At 30.8% G+C, this 17198-nt stretch overlaps 1 protein-coding gene across 2 annotated transcripts; it reads left to right on the top strand.

The window, feature by feature from the left end:
• The first annotated feature begins 12924 nt into the window (after positions 1–12924).
• On the top strand, positions 12925–15870 carry LOC129888329 (transcription factor MYBS3-like). Of its 2 annotated transcripts, none has more exons than XM_055963326.1 (3): positions 12925–13482; positions 14981–15192; positions 15290–15870. In XM_055963326.1, exons 1-3 carry the CDS (start codon positions 13155–13157, stop codon positions 15623–15625), a joined length of 876 nt encoding a protein of 291 aa, XP_055819301.1. In that variant the 5' UTR covers positions 12925–13154; the 3' UTR covers positions 15626–15870. The 2 variants fall into 2 exon arrangements, with proteins under 2 accessions (XP_055819301.1, XP_055819302.1); XM_055963327.1 differs by having other exon boundaries at positions 14996–15192; positions 15290–15869.
• The last annotated feature ends 1328 nt before the right edge of the window (positions 15871–17198 follow it).

Raw genomic sequence — 17198 nt, 5'->3', positions numbered from 1 at the left:
TATTATGTTTGGATAAACTATATAGTTTGTTATTGTTTAATGATAATTTTGTTGTTTGGTTTGATTGTATAACACTGTATTGTAACTGATAAATTTATGAAAATGCCCTTAATTATTATAAATATTAGTAATAATTGAAGAGAAAATTTCAATTTGAAATCCCTAGAAGCTTCTATTGAAGAGATAACGAGCACAATTGAAGACAAAATATCAATTTGAAATTCCTAGAAGGTTCAAAAAATGTTATGAAGGAGAATGCCTAATACGATGGTGAAAGCAGTAGATAAATTAGGATAACGTTTAATAAAGAATAAAGGATAAACTAGAATTATTTAAAATTAAGTTAGGGTATAATTGAAAAAAATAAGGAAACAATGGGATACCACCAAATTGGTAGTTTTAAAAAGTGAGGGTTTTCATGGTTACAAAATCATGAAACCAAACCATATTATACCATGTAATTAAAGAAATAATCAAAACAAATGTACTTCTCTTACTAATTATACCATATCATAGTACAGAAAACCACCATCCAAACAAGCTGTAAGTCGCTAATTTCACTTAACAATGCATTGATTGCTCTCTACTTATTTACCCACGACCGCATCCCTATAATGCAGACAAGTCTAGCAACCATAACATAATTTGAACGGGCTATACATGAACACATTATCAATTTACCATTTCAGAGTAATATACCATTTCACAATATAAATCTCAAATACAATAGTCAACATGGTAACACTTGGACCTTCGATCCTTTCATATCAATTATTACACAAGATATGCATGTTTAATTATAATTGAGTCAGTTTCTCTATCATCATAAATATAGTCAAGATCAATTCATAAATGATGGCCGCACAATGGTTCTCTCATGAAACCTATACTCAAATTGCTAGTGTGTTAGTGTGACACCCGATCCAATAGTTAGTAAGTGTCAGAACGTGACACCCGATCCAGTATATAATATTAGATCGGGTGTTGCGTTCCGACATATATACTAGAACGGGTGTCACATTTCGACACATATATTGAATTGAATGTCGCGTTCTCATAAACACAATGCATAATCAATGTACACAACGAATAGTTCACATACTTGAACAATAAAGTAATAAGGCTCATTGCATATAATTGTTCACAAATAGTCATTTCATTAGTTTCATTCTATCTTTTCCTTCATTAACAATATTTCATCAAGCCTTCTTTATTAAGGCATCACTTTTGGATAGAGCTAGTTTAAGATTATGAATTTTATAGTCTTGGAATTATAGACCCATTACAATAACATATCAATCATCCAACCACAACAACTAAATACATGTTAAACATCACAACATTACTCAGCCACTACTAAGGGTCTCTCTATAATATAGACTAAACAATAACCTACAGTCATAGGTAATCAAATAGGTTCATGCCATGAGATATATTAGCACTAAGTCATTTACATTCACCCTTTTATTTTATGATTCACATTACTCAAGTAATTCACAAGGAATAATTAGCATAAACACATATAATTATCGGTATAATCATATCCTTTTATATACATCAATAACTCATAACCAATAAATCTCAAGATCTCCTAACAACCCAGCAATAGTTTATATTTAATCCCGCAAGGGTCATTGGCCTTCTAAATAATTTTCACCAATGCTAACATTCGCAAATTGGATCTTCATCACTAGTCACATAATAATCATGATCCACAACATACATTCCCACTCTAAATATCAATTGACAATCATTTAACCATTCAGACTCTGTGTTCGAAAGTCTAGACATGAAATCTCCCGTCAATCGATATTACATCAAGCAATAAGAATGAATTTATAACTACTCAATTGAGAAAACCTAGCCTAACTGGATGCCAAAACGTTGTAGAAGGATTATAGCACGATTCTTGACTTCTATAGTGAGAAACTATAGAGACGGAATTGAAATCCATGGGTTGAAGTTTTCTTCGTACTAGAAATTTGTTTTTCCCTTCTCTCCAAGCCTAGAACAACCTTTTGGGAGTTTGTGGGATAACCTCCATCTATTTTTGACACTTAGTAAAATAATGAGATAATAAAAATACGCCCTTTTTAACTTATGTCCTGTCGAATCTCGCTACGGAGGTAAAATCCCGCTCCGGCGGCCCAGCACGGATAGTGCTCAGTAAAATAGGCATAACTTGTTACTCCAAAATCCGAATGAGGCAAATTTAATGGAGTTGAAAAGAAGACTCATAGGCATTTAATTTGATAGTTCATGAGCCACCTAATTCATTATAAGATGAAAGATATCGTCGTTTGAAATTGACTCTAGTTTGAACTCAAGTTCAAAACTAAATTAGAAAGACACTTTCAATTCAACTTTGCGATAGCAGCATAGTACGACCTTAATTCATAATTAATGCACTCACATACCAAGAAATTAGTCCTAATATTATGATAAAAGAGATTCATATACCTTTACCGCAGATAGTTTTTGTAACGATGGGTAGGTCGTTATAATAGATACCAATTTACCCCTTGTTCATCCCCAAACGATAATATGGAGGAGAGGGCATAAGCCAATCTAATAGTTTTGCGAAACCAATGATGAGATACCATTACAACTTAGGGAAAATCACATCCAAAATAACCCCTTTTACGTCAACGCTATATCTGGAGTACTACTAACCCGAATTTCATTTTAAAAATTTCTGTGGGATACTATGTCCCTCACATATCATGATACCACCTTAATCTTCTCAAACTATACACCTAAAGACACCAAATACCTCTAAATCACATAATTCATAAAGTTCTTTGGAATCTATTCTAACTGAAATCTTGCCAACTCTCACACTAGGAGAAATTTTACCCGGGCACTTACATCCTAACAAATTCTATAACTAGTACATCATCCCCACTCAAAGAGCACTAACCACAAAGTATCTTATGAATCAAACACAAGAATCAAAAACCCCAAATAAGTATGCGAGGATGCACATTCAAAATCAATAATTGAGCATCAGCCACATTCGCATGCAATGGCCTCGGCATCACACTCTCGCCGAAAATGACCTCGGCATCACACTCTTGCCATTAATGACTTCGGTAGTACACTTTTCATCTCATCACAATATCCAGAAACAAAATATAATTTGGCATGTTCATGCAATGATGAGGAAACGACGAGTTCAAGCAATTCACAGTCATAATGGGACTATCAAGGCTTATCATAAGATTCACATCAATGTCAATATCAAGCATTTTCAAACAAGGCTCCTCTCATAGGACCTACAAGAACTTAGTATGTGTCCGAATATAACACTCGATTAAAGGTTTGTGTTGAAATATGACACTCAATCCAAATGTGTGTCGGAATATAACACCCGATCCAAGCATACAATTCATCCAAAATCACAATGAATAGTCACATTTATATATCTACAAAGAACAGGTTCATCATAGCTCATGGCCAGCAAGTATTCATTTCAAATAGATCATTTTATTCTTCCATGTTCATATACATATATACATAAAGAGGAGTAATTTAGCAAGTACATGAATCACATACAGGAAATAAGCCATCACCTCAACCCGACAATATTACTCATATCAAATCAATAATCTTTATGCCCATTACCAAATACTTTCTAAAAATACTAGACAACCATGACCAGTCACACACGTAAGAATTTTCTTCATTATCTTAGCATAAACAAACATGCACACTATAGGGATCTGTTCATCACCCACTTTAAATCAATAACATCATTATAACTAGAAACACCATTTTAGAAGCAACTAAAATATTGAGTTCCTATAAACTCAATCCAATAGTCAAATAATTATGACAAATAAACACATAATTTAGTAATAATTAAATTATTGAGTCCTCATAAACTCAATCCAATAGTTAAAATAATCATGATCACAAGTACATTATATCCCAAACTCCCAGTCTCAAGTCTTAGCTTAGTAAACAAATAAAATTGAATTACTGCCTTTAACATAGTTCCAAGACCAAATCAAGCAATGCATAGTCAAGAACTCAGCATCACATTATTAAAAATCAGTTATGAGATACGTTTAGAAAATCTTTCATAACCATAATTCCGCTATTATGCAATAATAGCCCTTTTTTCTCCTCTCACATGGTTCCTAATCAATTGTGACTTTCCTAAAATCAGAGTTTCTCCACAGTCATAAATTATTTTTTTCCCTTACCATTTTCACAATCGGTAAGTATATACACAATTAAGAGTTGTATTCCCTCACATAAGTATATCATTTAACACGTTAGAAATTCGTTCATTAATCACCTTGTTGTTTATCATTAGACCATTGAACATAACCAATTTATGACTCTCTTTCTGACCACAAGTTTACAAAAACCTAAGTAACCATATCTTACATGATTTCAACTATTCAGGCAAGTACACTTCACACACTAACAGATATTTCAGGCAACACTATGCAAATAATTGCATCATATCATTCATGTAATTACACTTCACACTCTGATGGTTAGACAAGCAATACTATGCATCTAATCACAATTTCAAGTTATATTACACAAGCAAATAAAAGTTATTAACTTAATTCTCCTCATTGATGATCATTAATTGTTCATCCATGTATTTACTCAACCTCTAAGGCCAGATACTAATTGGAACCTCTTCAGTTCAAATTTCTCTTACTTGTGTTCCTTCATCCGTAACAACAACATCAAGTTTACTTCGTTGAGATACCAAATCTAGAGATACCAATTGAACTCAACCCATACCACAAGCGATAAACCGCACGAAAGAAGAGAAAAAATAGAATGACTTCCTAGAATGCTTCATAGCTTCCTGAAGATTAGATGTGGATGTCAACACATCAATCCACAAGAGTCTATTCCATACTTGCTTTTGTACTGAAAGACCAATAACCTGAGATTTGATACCAACTTGTCACGATCAAATCCATCGGCCTATGCGGGCACCTACTCTAACACCTAGATAGGAGAACCCTTACAAAATATCATGCAGAAGCTTAATAATTACCAAAACAACAGCATGAAAAGTCAATAATACACCATAATTAAGTATTAAACTCTAAGGTTTATTACAAGAAAAATTCTAACACCCCCAAGTATACTAGTCTAAATAGGTACAAGAGCTTCTAAAGATACAACGCATAAATAAAAATAAGACACAGCTCCCACCTTAAGAAATGAAGAGTAGAAGTTGTTGGAGACTCTTCTTCATTTTCACCTATAAAACATCACCGACCCTGCAACCAAACTATACAAAGTGGTATAGTAAGAATAGTGTCAGTACAAACAACACATACTGGTAGGCATTATCGATCAACTCGATGCTCACCGCATAATATAAAGAAATCAACAAGAAGAAGCATGCTTCTAAGAAAATATACTCGACAACCTTTATATACAAAATCTTGTCATTCTCATTAACCTCTTTACTCAAACCTAACTCTCAACCCTTCTAGTTGGTCTGTTGTCAACTCTAATCCAGATCAAAGCCTATCCCTTTTATCACATAGATGAGTTTCTGAATTACTGGGCTCATTAAGTTTATTTAACCAGTCTACTACCTTTAGCTTTCACACCAACACCTGGACCTAGAATAATTAGTATCTCACTCAAAAGAGGAAAACATTTAGGTAGGCTAAGGCTCATATTCAAACCGCATTGGCCCATTGTGCTGGGACCTATCTCGCTCTAGCGACCTTGAAAAAGCACAATTCCTCCCACCAGAGCGGCCTGTTAATAGGCAAAAGCTCTGAATTCTCTTCAAATCCCCCCTTTGAACATATGTGCCCACAAGACATCATCAATATTTGACTTTAAGTCACTAATTTCACTTAACAATGCATTGATTGCTCTTCAATTATTTACCCACGATCTCATGTCTACGATGCAGACAAGTCTAGCAACCATAACATAATCCGAATAGGCATATACATGAATACATTATCAATTTACCATTTCAGAGCAATATACAGTTTCACAATATAAATCTTAGATACAATAGTCAACATGGTAACACTTGGACCTTCGATCCTTTCATATCAATTATTATACAAGATGGGCATGCTCAATTATAATATAGTCAGTTTCTCTATCATCACATATATAGTCAAGATCAATTCATAGATGATAGCGACACAACGTTCCTCTTATTGGACCTATACTCAAACTGCTAATGTGTCGGTGTGACATCTGATCCAATCATTAGTATGTGTCGGAATGTAACACCCGATCCAATATATGTATTGGAACGTGATACCCAATCCATTATATGTGTTGGAGCGTGACACCCAATTCAATATATGTGTCAGAACACGACATCCGATCCAATATCACAATCACAATGCACAATCACTGTCCACAATAAATAGTTCACATACTTTCACAATAAAGTAATCAGGATTATTGCATGTAATTGTTCACAAATAGTCATTTTATTAGTTTTATTTTATCTTTTTCTTCATTAATAATATTTCATCAAGCCTTCTTTATTTAAGACATCACTTTTAGGTAGAGCAAGTTTAAGATTATAAATTTCACAGTCTTGGGCCTTTCCATCAGAAAAATATGTCAATCATCTAACCACAATAATTAAATGCATGATAAACATCACAATATTACTCAGTCACTATTATGGATCTCTCTATAAGATAGACTAAACCATAACCTACAGCCATAGGTAAGCAAATAGGTTCAGATTCATGGCATGATATCTATCAGCACTAAGTCATTTATATTCATCCTTTTATTTCGTGATTCACATTAATCAAGTAGTTCATGAGGAATAATTAGCATAAACACATACAATTATCGGCATAATTTCATTCCTTTATATACATCAACAACTCATAACCCACAGGTCTCAAGATCTCCTAACATCCCAAAAATAGTCTACATTTAATCTTGCAAGGGTCATTGACCTTCTAAATAGTTTTCACCAAGGTTAACATTCAAAGATTGGACCTTTATCACTAGTCACATAATAATCATGACCCACATCATACATTCCCACTCTAAACATCAATTGACAATTATTTAACCATCCAGACTCCGTGTCCGAAAGCCTAGACATAAAATTTCCCGTTAATCTATATTATATCAAGCAATGGAAATGAATTTATAACTACTCAATTGAGAAAACCTATCCTACCTCGACGCCAAGTAGTTGTAGAAATATTATAGCATGATTCCTGACTTCCATAGGGGAGAAACTACGGAGATGGGCCTAAAATCCATGGGTTGCAGCCTTTCTTGCGCTAGAAATCTCTTTTTCCCTTCTCTCCATGCCGAGAACAACCTCTTGAAAGGTTTTAGGGTAACCCTCATCTATTTTCAGCACTTAGAAGAAGAATGAGATACGAAAAATACGCCTTTTTAACTTATTTCCCGTCGAATCTCGCTTTGGTGGCCCAGCACGGACAATGCTTAGTAAAATAGGCATAAATTTTTACTTCGAACTCTGAATAAGGCAAATTTGGTGGTATTGGAAAGAAGACTCTTACACCTTTAATATGATAGGTTATGGTCCATCTAATTTATTATAAATTGAGAGATATGATCGTTGAAGTTGACCCTAATTTGAACTCAAGTCCAAAACTAAATCAGAAAGGCATTTTCAACTCAATTTTGAGATAAGATCATAGTACGACCTTAATTCAAAATCAATGCACTCTTATACGAAGAAATTGATCCTAGTATAAAAAATAGGCTTGGGTAAAGATTTAAGTGTGTTAGAGAGTCAGGTTTTGATTGATTGTGAATAAAGGGTGGTCTCTTAGTGATGGAGTTGGCAACAGAAGGTTATAAGGGAGGTTGGAACAGGATGAGCTGGTGAATGTAAGGCGGCTAGTAGCAAGGGAGGTAACTTAAGGACCAAGTTATAATTTCAAGTTGCATGTTCCTTCCTTTTATTTTGCATGATAATATAGAGTGGATTCGGGTTGCCGATGATGCCTAGTGCGTGTTATTTTTACTGATACTATTTTCTCTATACCTTTTGATATAGTCTGATTGTAGGATCAGTGATGTTTCTTAGGTGACGGCAATGATGATCTCCAATAGCTTTTACCTCACACCCTCTGCCTATGGTGGAAGCAGTGTCTACTTTCTTCATATTTGTATCATACTCTTAGAAGTTCTTGTACCTGTTTAAACTAGTTTCATGGGAGAAATTTTCTTGGTAAGTAAAAGAACTTTTATTGTATTTTTTTCGAAGGTTGAAATAAAGGTTAAAGTTAAGACTCTTTCTTGATTATTTATAAGGTGAGTTATGATGTTTTTACCTATTCACATGAGTTTTAAATTGGGTGATAAGGAGTTTCCTATCTAGATGTTAGAGTAGATGCCCGCAAGGCCCCATGTGTTGGATCGTGACAAAAGTTAACAACGTCTATGAAGGATTCACAAATTAAAAACAAGAAAACAATAATCAAAGAAATTAGATCATAGGACAATCATACGTAAATCTCACCAAATTTTGTGAAAATAGACTAAATCATAAAGAAAATTCACCTGAGATGACTTCAAGAACAACCTGCTTCTTAGTGAAACAACGAAAGAAAAAACCCATCTCCAGTTTTAGGAAAAACTAAAGAGGCGCAACTTAAACTTGCGGAAGGAAAATAAAAATTTGGGAAACTTCTATTATTTTTTTGGCGTAAACAAAAAGACCACGATTATTTTGGCGAAAAATTAAAAAAATATTTTAAGCCACAATTGCATAAGGTATTGTCAAATTAAGTACATTAGCAACAATTAAAAAAAGTATTATTGCCAAATATTTTCTAAGATAGCGATAAATTAATTATATTGTTGTCATTTATTAAAGTTCCACCACAATATCATGGTTGTTGCAAAAATGTTGCAATTTTTTTTTTATATTTGAAACTTATTATATTAATTATTATCAACAATATAATATAGTAACAATATTAAAATCAACAAAAAAAAACATATACCAACAATTAAATCAAGTTGTTGTGGTTTATTAATATAAGACAATAATAATATAGTTGTTGCTAAAACGTTGTTGCTAATTTCATACTTTCTTGTAGTGATATTAGTAGAGTGTATTATCATGTGATTCTCTTTGCTTTCTAGATTTATATTTGTGTATTTTATAATTTACTTTGTCAAAATATAATTATATTTACCTTTTATTGCATGATGAACATGCATACTTCAACACTACTGCTTCAATACAAGTACTATTGAAAGAAGATTATTCAAAAATTACTAGTAGGAATTAGAATATAATTAATGACCTTGCTTATGGTTTTTTCTTAAAAGTACAAACATGTAGAAGTATTCAATTTTATGGAACATCAATCTCAATTATGTATTGATCTTTGCAAATTTATATAATTTTTAATCTAGACATTTGTGTAAAATTTCTATTAAAAAAAAAGGGTATTGTGTATGTAGCAACTATTCACAAGTTGTTGCTAAAGGTGTACAAAAAATATGCGATTTATTGCAATAGAAATTGTTGTTGCTAAAATTCCTCCTAATAGATTACTAACTTACTTTTTGTCAAGTTTTTGCAACAACTAATATTATGGGCAAAAAAGTTAATTTGTGGCAACATTAAATTTTGTTGCGAAAATTTTATAAGCCAAAACTATACAAATGTAAGGCAACAATTTTTTGATTGCGTTAAGTTAATTTTTGGCATCAACATGTTACAAAAACTTTTCGCATTGAGGTTTGTTGGAACAATTTTATATTATTGCCAAAAGTACTTTTTTGCAACAACATTTAATATATAACAATAAAAATTATTGTTACGAAATGCTATTATTTTTTTTTGTAGTGATGTACGCTGAAAAGCAAAGTCTGCAGCCTCCACTTGATCATCCTTATTTCTAGTGCAGAATTATAAAAATTTGGCGAGGGCCATGATTATCTCTCCATTTCTGTTTCCAACAACTCCATCATCAATACAGCTTTATTCACCTTATTGTTGAGTTCTTCTTATTGCCATTTCTAACTGAGCATCTGAATTCTCAACACGAAATATAGTCAATGAATTCTACTAATCTCACATTTTCGACAAAAAATATATGTATATAAAAATATAGGAAATAATACTTAAGTTCAAAATAATAGTAATAGATGTGAACTTATAATTTTAAAGTGTTATTATGTATAATGATAATGAACGAGAAATTTCAAGTTTAAAACATAAATACGCTTATTCATATATAATAGTTCACTTATATATTTTAAAATTTTAAATCCGCCCCGAATTGAATTACATTTCGAGGCATAGTGGACTTTACAGATCCTACAGGACTCTTTTAACTTTATTAATCCTCACCTATAAACGGGTGCATGCATCTACTAACATACAAGTATGTTTATTCGTTGTTTATTGACTGTTGATGCTTACTTACGATTATTTACATTTATTTGATAGTAATATAAAGTATATATTTTCCCAGGGAAAAGTTAAACTGTAGTAAATAAAGTAGGTGAGCAATAATAATCATTTCCATGTACTTAAGTTGTCCTACTAAATTTGTTATATTTTGTTGTCTTGTGCCAGGCTCTTAGATTAATTATATTGGTCTTGTCATACCCAGAGTCCCATACAATATGTACATTAACAACTGAGAAAGTTCAATGCTTAATAAATGATAATCATTATAGAATGGATAGATCTACCTACCAAATAATTATATTTAAAGAAAATGACTGTGTTGATTGGAAGAAGTATATGAATATCGTACCACTAAAGGATTCAGATTTTGACTATTCATATAATACTGAATTTGATTTATAAATAAGCTAAGGTGGTACTAAAATAATCAAGTTTGATAATGAAAGGTGGTAAGTGGTTACAATACAATTCATAAAGATTACTAAATGGAAGAGCAAGCAAAGTCACTTTTTTCCAAGCCTCCAACTAAATTACGCTGGTTGATCAACATCATCAACATTATAATTTAGAAAATTTACCTTCCACTTATGCTTATAAATAGAATTTGTTTAGAGAAAATTTTACCATCACAACCTTTAAGAATTTTTCAGAGGCCAAGTATCTTTTAAGTTCTGAATCATGCAGGTTAATCAGAGGCAAATTTAGAATTTTAATTTTATGGGTTCTAAATTTTATAATGATAATTTTAAGTAATAATAAATTAGTTCTAAATATAATTAATATTTGTATATATTTAATGAATTTATTAACACAAATATATTATTTGAACAAAATCTATTAAATTCGACCGAATTCATGCGTGGGCTACTAGCTCCCATCCTGATGTTAGATTGTTACTTTGTTAGTGATACTAATGAGTCAGTGTGTTGAGGTCTTGTAACTTTCAATTGAAAATAACAACGAAATATTGGAAAATAGTGTATAGTTTTTCCATATGAAGCTAGGTTATTAAAAATGAATATTTACAGGAAGCAAATATTGTTTTTTTTTTTTATAAAAATTAAAAAATTAAAATACGAGATCGATGAGGAAGAATGGAAAGTCTCCAAGATGGAATTAATTTTTTCTATTACGGAATGAAAGAATAGTTAGAAGTGCGAAAATTTAAAGATTCCATGCTTCATTAAAAAAGAGATATTGTTGTGGAAATGTGAGACAATTGCTCCCCTCATCTCTAAGTTATCTCTCTTCCCAACTACCTTTCTTAATCCATGCATCATCTAAACGTGCCCAAACATTAATGAATTTCTTTACTTGTATCCTATTTATTTTTTTAAAAAAATCTAATTCCTTTGTTTCTATTTATTTATTAAATATTTTTTAATTTAATTTTTTTATTTGTCAATTTTGACAAATTAAGAAAGAATAATTTTTTTTCCTATTATATCCTTAATTTATTAACATTGAGTTAATATCTGTAAAAAAACATAGTGAAGAAATATGTTTAAAATTCTAAGAATATGAGTAAAATGGTAAACTAACTATACTAATTATTATTTTCTTAATAGATATATCAAATCAAAATTTGACAAGTAAAAAAGAACGGAGGGAGTATTTACTTAAAATGATAATAAAAAATGTATTTACTTGAACCCTTTCTAGAAGGCAGTATGTTTTTGGTACTCTAAAATATATATAGAATAAAAGTATATATATGGTACTCATGCGCGCCCCCACCCCACCCCAAAATCTTTGTTCTTTTCTTCAAACTTTAAATTTTATATACTGAAATTGACAATATAAAAAATTATATATAATATTTATATCATGTCAATTATCAAGTCAGCAATTATTGTTTATCATTGATATTTATATGCAATTATTTATAATTGACCAAATTGTATAAATAACTTTTACATAGTTAGTAAGTATATACCTTAAACGCTTTAAAATACATGGCATGCATTTTTGAAACTTAAAAATTCATCCCCTTCTCAATATCTTACCCCATCTATCCCATATTAGTTATCCGCTTATTTTTTCATATGTTTTTAAAAAAATCATAAATAAAAAAATAATTTTATTAATTTACCTTTTAACTTATTTTTATATACTTTATTTGTGTCTTATCCATCAATATTTAGCTAGCCATGGATGAACGTTAATTTGAAACTTTACATTATTTACACTTTAAAACAATAATTTATGAAAAAAAAAGGAAATTTTTAATTAATTCTATCTTAATTTTTTATAGATTGAAAAGTAATTTAGGACACATTAATGCGGACAAATAATATGAGATAGAGGAAATATTTTTTTTTTAAAACCGAAATCTTATTTTAGACTTCATTGAAAGGGCGTATCAACTCAAAAAACAAACTCATTTTACCTCATATATATACCCGTGTCAAATAAAAAGATCCCTAGTAAAGTTTGTACCAACTATCGTAGATTCCCACAGTACTAATACTATATATAGTCTAATTATTAAACAAGCTTTTTATTCTTGACCATAGTGAGAGAAAAAGAAAAAGTGGGTCAACCCTAGTTTTCATTCTTTCATTAATTAAAACCATGGTTGGAAAATATGCAATAAATTAAGAATAGTTAATCAAACACTTTATTTATAATTCATAGTTTATCCCCCACTACTTCATATTCTATTTACATATGCACCAAATATTTTCACATATACAAAAAAGCTCTGTCCTCTCTCCAAATTTTGAGGTTTCAGATTTGTTTTTTAGGGTAATAAATGGGGAGGAAATGCTCACACTGTGGTATAACAGGTCACAATTCAAGAACTTGCAAAACTCAGAAAACAAAAAATGAATATGAAAAAATAATTAATCATGAAGCTGATCCAACAAATATTGGTATGATGAAACTTTTTGGAGTAAAGCTTGAAGTACCTCCTTCTTCTTCTTCTTCTTCATGGATGATGAAGAAGAGTTTAAGTGTCGGTTGCCTTTCGAATTCGTCGAAAATTTCATCGTCAAAGGCTGGATCTTTTAATTATTGTGACATGTCAAATGGCTATCTTTCTGATGTATTGGTTGGAAGAGCTTCATATAAGAAAAAAGGTTAGTGTTCTATATATATAATATATTGGTTTTTCCTTCTGCTTACTATAATTTCTTTTTTACAAATATATTCCAGTTTCAACTATTTCATGATAATTAATCTAGCTAGCCACGAAAACGTTTTATTAAATTTCAAAAAGCTTGTATGATTTGGGGTTGGTATATGTAGTATTTTCTATCTCTCCATGTATACAACGACTCATCCTATGAAAATATCTTGAAAATAATTAATTATGTAAGGTATCCTTTTCCCTTAATCTTTTTGGAGGGAAATATGGGTTTGATTTATGAGAAATTTGTTTCTGTAATTACTTCATCTTTTTTCCTCAGTTCCAATAAATTTTGATATAATTAATTGTTAGAATTTCTATTTTATTGTAAGGATATTTATGAGTAAAACGTCAGAGAAATTGCAATCACTACTAGAAAATATAAAATTTATCGGTAAACCCCAGCTAATTCATTGCTAAATAGCTCAACTTTAATTGAATTTTCTTATGATCCATTGCTAAATAGATCCTAGTTAATTAAATTTTCTTAATTATAATCTACTGCTAATTCGTAGCTAAATGGAATTAGCATGAAATTTTTTTATTGTGATAGCTGCGAAATGCGCTAATTTCTTGTTTTGTAGTGTATAGATGTGATGCTTAGGAGTTTCTTCTTTCTTTGGAATGGGGAGAGAGGAATTCCATAGTTCCTCTTCCTCACATGTTAATGGTTTTTTCTTTCAAACCAAAAGTCAATTTAAGGAGTTGATTTCATAAATGTTCACTCAATAAATAGTTATTATTTTAGAAATACTCTAGAGTTTTTTGATTTCAATCTCCATAATCAAAGAATTGTTATAAGTTAGAGTTTGCAACTAATTGGTTATGTGGTTTGTTTCTTCAATTGATGTTTATATAAACAAAAAACAAGTAACACCAGCACTAGTAAAATGATAAATATGTAATGAGTACTAAATCATATTATCAAAATCAACACAAATTAAAGGAATTACTATCAAGTGACACGTGATAAATGGCTGATTGTTTTTCAAATTGCCAAATGACCTGTGGGAGTCGTGCGCGGTTCCTCCAAGAGAACGTTAATTAACGACGAATGGTATGTGCGCAATTATCTCCAAGGTTTGAAACATGCAAGGATTTAAGTTTTATATATATATAGGATTGATATTAAAAAACAAAATTGTCCTATTATTAATGTAGTTCATCCTATAATAGTATATTAGTTACAACTTACAAGAACCAATATTGGTTCTTAGATAATGATGTTTATCGTCTTAGAGTTTCATTATAATAATTTATAAGTAATCTGATTGAATAAATATCTTTTGTACGATCACTCAAATTGTTTTAAACAAATACATAAACATGCATCATGTTCCAATATTCATTTCTTAGTTTTCAAATTACTAAATGGTTCAACGTAACTAGGTCTGTTTACTTTTACTAGTTTATAATAATATTCAAGTTTTTCCAACAAAGAGTTTTAGTGGAAATTTCCTTAGGAGTTTCATGGACAGAGGAAGAACACAGGATATTTCTAGTTGGATTGGAAAAACTTGGTAAAGGAGACTGGAGGGGCATTTCTAGGAACTTTGTCACCACAAGGACACCAACCCAAGTTGCAAGTCATGCCCAAAAGTATTTTCTTCGCCAAAATTGCCTAAATATAAAGAAACGCCGACGGAGTCTCTTTGACAAGGTACGTAATTTATTGGAAAAACTGTGCAAAAATAGTAATTACCATACTTGTTTTTTCACTCTTTTTGTAATTATAACCTAGTATTGATGATGATCAGGTTGGGATGGATAAATCAAGTATGTTACTATTTGATAAAAGGGTTATCAAGACAAAAGGAACCAAATCCATTTCATGTGACAAGTCACATGATGATGATGATGAAACAAATATTTCCATGATAAATTTCACTACTACTTCATCAAGCAAAGATTCAAAGTCAAGTAGTCAACAATATTCCAATTTTCCAGTTGATCTCCCATTTATTAATTCAACTACTTTTACTAGACATGATATTTCAGTTCAACATTCTCCAGTGCTAGACCTTGAGCTCACACTTGCTGCTCCAACAGGAAAAGGTGGTCTCCTGGCTGGAAGTACAATTACTGTTGTTTGAGTTTAAAAAAAAAAAAAGAAGAAAAATCTACTCATCATATTTCATTTATACTATTAACAAATTAGGAGATTGATTAAGTAGATATCTATAAAAATAATCATTTATCTAGACTAATATGTAAGTTGTAACCTCATAAATATATGCGCTGCCAGCATCACCCTTGGTCCCCCCACCCAACTTACCATAAATACATTTTTTTAATTCCATTTTAAATTTTAAATGTTTCATGAGTGATAAAAGACATGAATTAAGTTCCATAAATAATTGTAATGATATGTCAAAGGTTAATGTTTTACTACTTTTCATGTCACATCATGTCCTACTAAGCATAATATCACTTACTACAGTATTTGTTTGTTTCTATTATACACATATACATATGTTAAATTTAATTATGACGAATTTCTAACCCTTGTTTCTTTGCTAAGCATGTTTATGCACCATTATTGTTAGTAATGTTCCTTAAATCAAAATGAAGGTACAATTTCCATTTGATTTTGGTGTGTGCAATACTTGAAATCGTCCAAGCATTTGATCTGAAACCACTCCGTGATAAGATGCAATATAGTATAAGAATAATATACCTACTGATTGTGGTCAAATGAGAGTCCTCTAGAATTTCTGTTGGAGTAGTAGATAGGAAGTCCACTAAACTTTTAAAAAAAACAACTCATTGGATCTCATTGGCATGAAAGTTTCTCTTTGAATGAGATCCCAATTCTAATGGAACTTTTTTTTTCAAAATTTAATCCATCATCATTAAATTGTGAGCTAAGGACCTTGCCTCTAATCTAAAAAAGAAAAGAAATTAGTAGCCTATGCAAATTCCTTTCCAAAATAAAAAAAAGTACTTATATATCTAACTGTCATGTTCCAAATCTAATTTCAGTATAAAAGGCTTCGATGTTATGCAACCACATCAAAAACACCTTATAGATATAATAGATCACATGGTTGCCCTATTATTATTATTTAATGTCCAATTATGCATAATTAAATCAAAACAACTAAATAATGATTTTTTTTTAAAAAATGTAATAATTGATCTGTCTAGCAGCTAATTAAAAATAGTGGTGCGTCCCAATAATAAGTCGAGCAATGACTTTACATAGTTGTCACGCGATGATGCTTTATTTAAACATATGAACCTGATGTATGTATATATTAAACCATACGATATAACTCCGTCAGAAAGCACGTGAAACATATACAATTGATCAGTTCCGACAAAGAGTTGTAAATACATAAAGGGACACTGAGCGTGAAACATATGTCAAATATATAACCCATTAATATTCCCTCCGTTTCATATTAGATGGACATTTTACTAAAAATATTTATCTCATATTACTTGATCACTTACTAAATCATGATAGAATTAATTAAATTTTTTCCATTTTACCCCTATAATTAATATGCTTTGAAAGTTTAAACAAATTTTGAAGATTCAAAATGTCTATTTTCAAGAGGTTAATTAATATGACCAAAGGGTAACATTGTAAAGTTAATCAATCTATTAATGATTTCTTAATCGCCATATAAAATAGAGAATATTATCTAATATGGAACGGAG

This window comes from Solanum dulcamara, chromosome 5 (assembly GCF_947179165.1).
Source record: "Solanum dulcamara chromosome 5, daSolDulc1.2, whole genome shotgun sequence".
Classification (NCBI taxonomy): Eukaryota; Viridiplantae; Streptophyta; class Magnoliopsida; order Solanales; family Solanaceae; genus Solanum; species Solanum dulcamara.
The sequence above is the reverse complement of the archived record's forward strand: the minus strand, read 5'-3'. Positions and strand labels throughout refer to the sequence as shown.

Bases quoted from the DNA above. Each gene is read 5' to 3' on its own strand.
- LOC129888329 (XM_055963326.1), top strand. From the start codon at position 13,155: ATGGGGAGGAAATGCTCACACTGTGGTATAACAGGTCACAATTCAAGA. The intron at 13,483-14,980 runs GTTAGTGTTCTA...AAAGAGTTTTAG, and splicing joins AGCTTCATATAAGAAAAAAG to TGGAAATTTCCTTAGGAGTT. The intron at 15,193-15,289 runs GTACGTAATTTA...GATGATGATCAG, and splicing joins GACGGAGTCTCTTTGACAAG to GTTGGGATGGATAAATCAAG.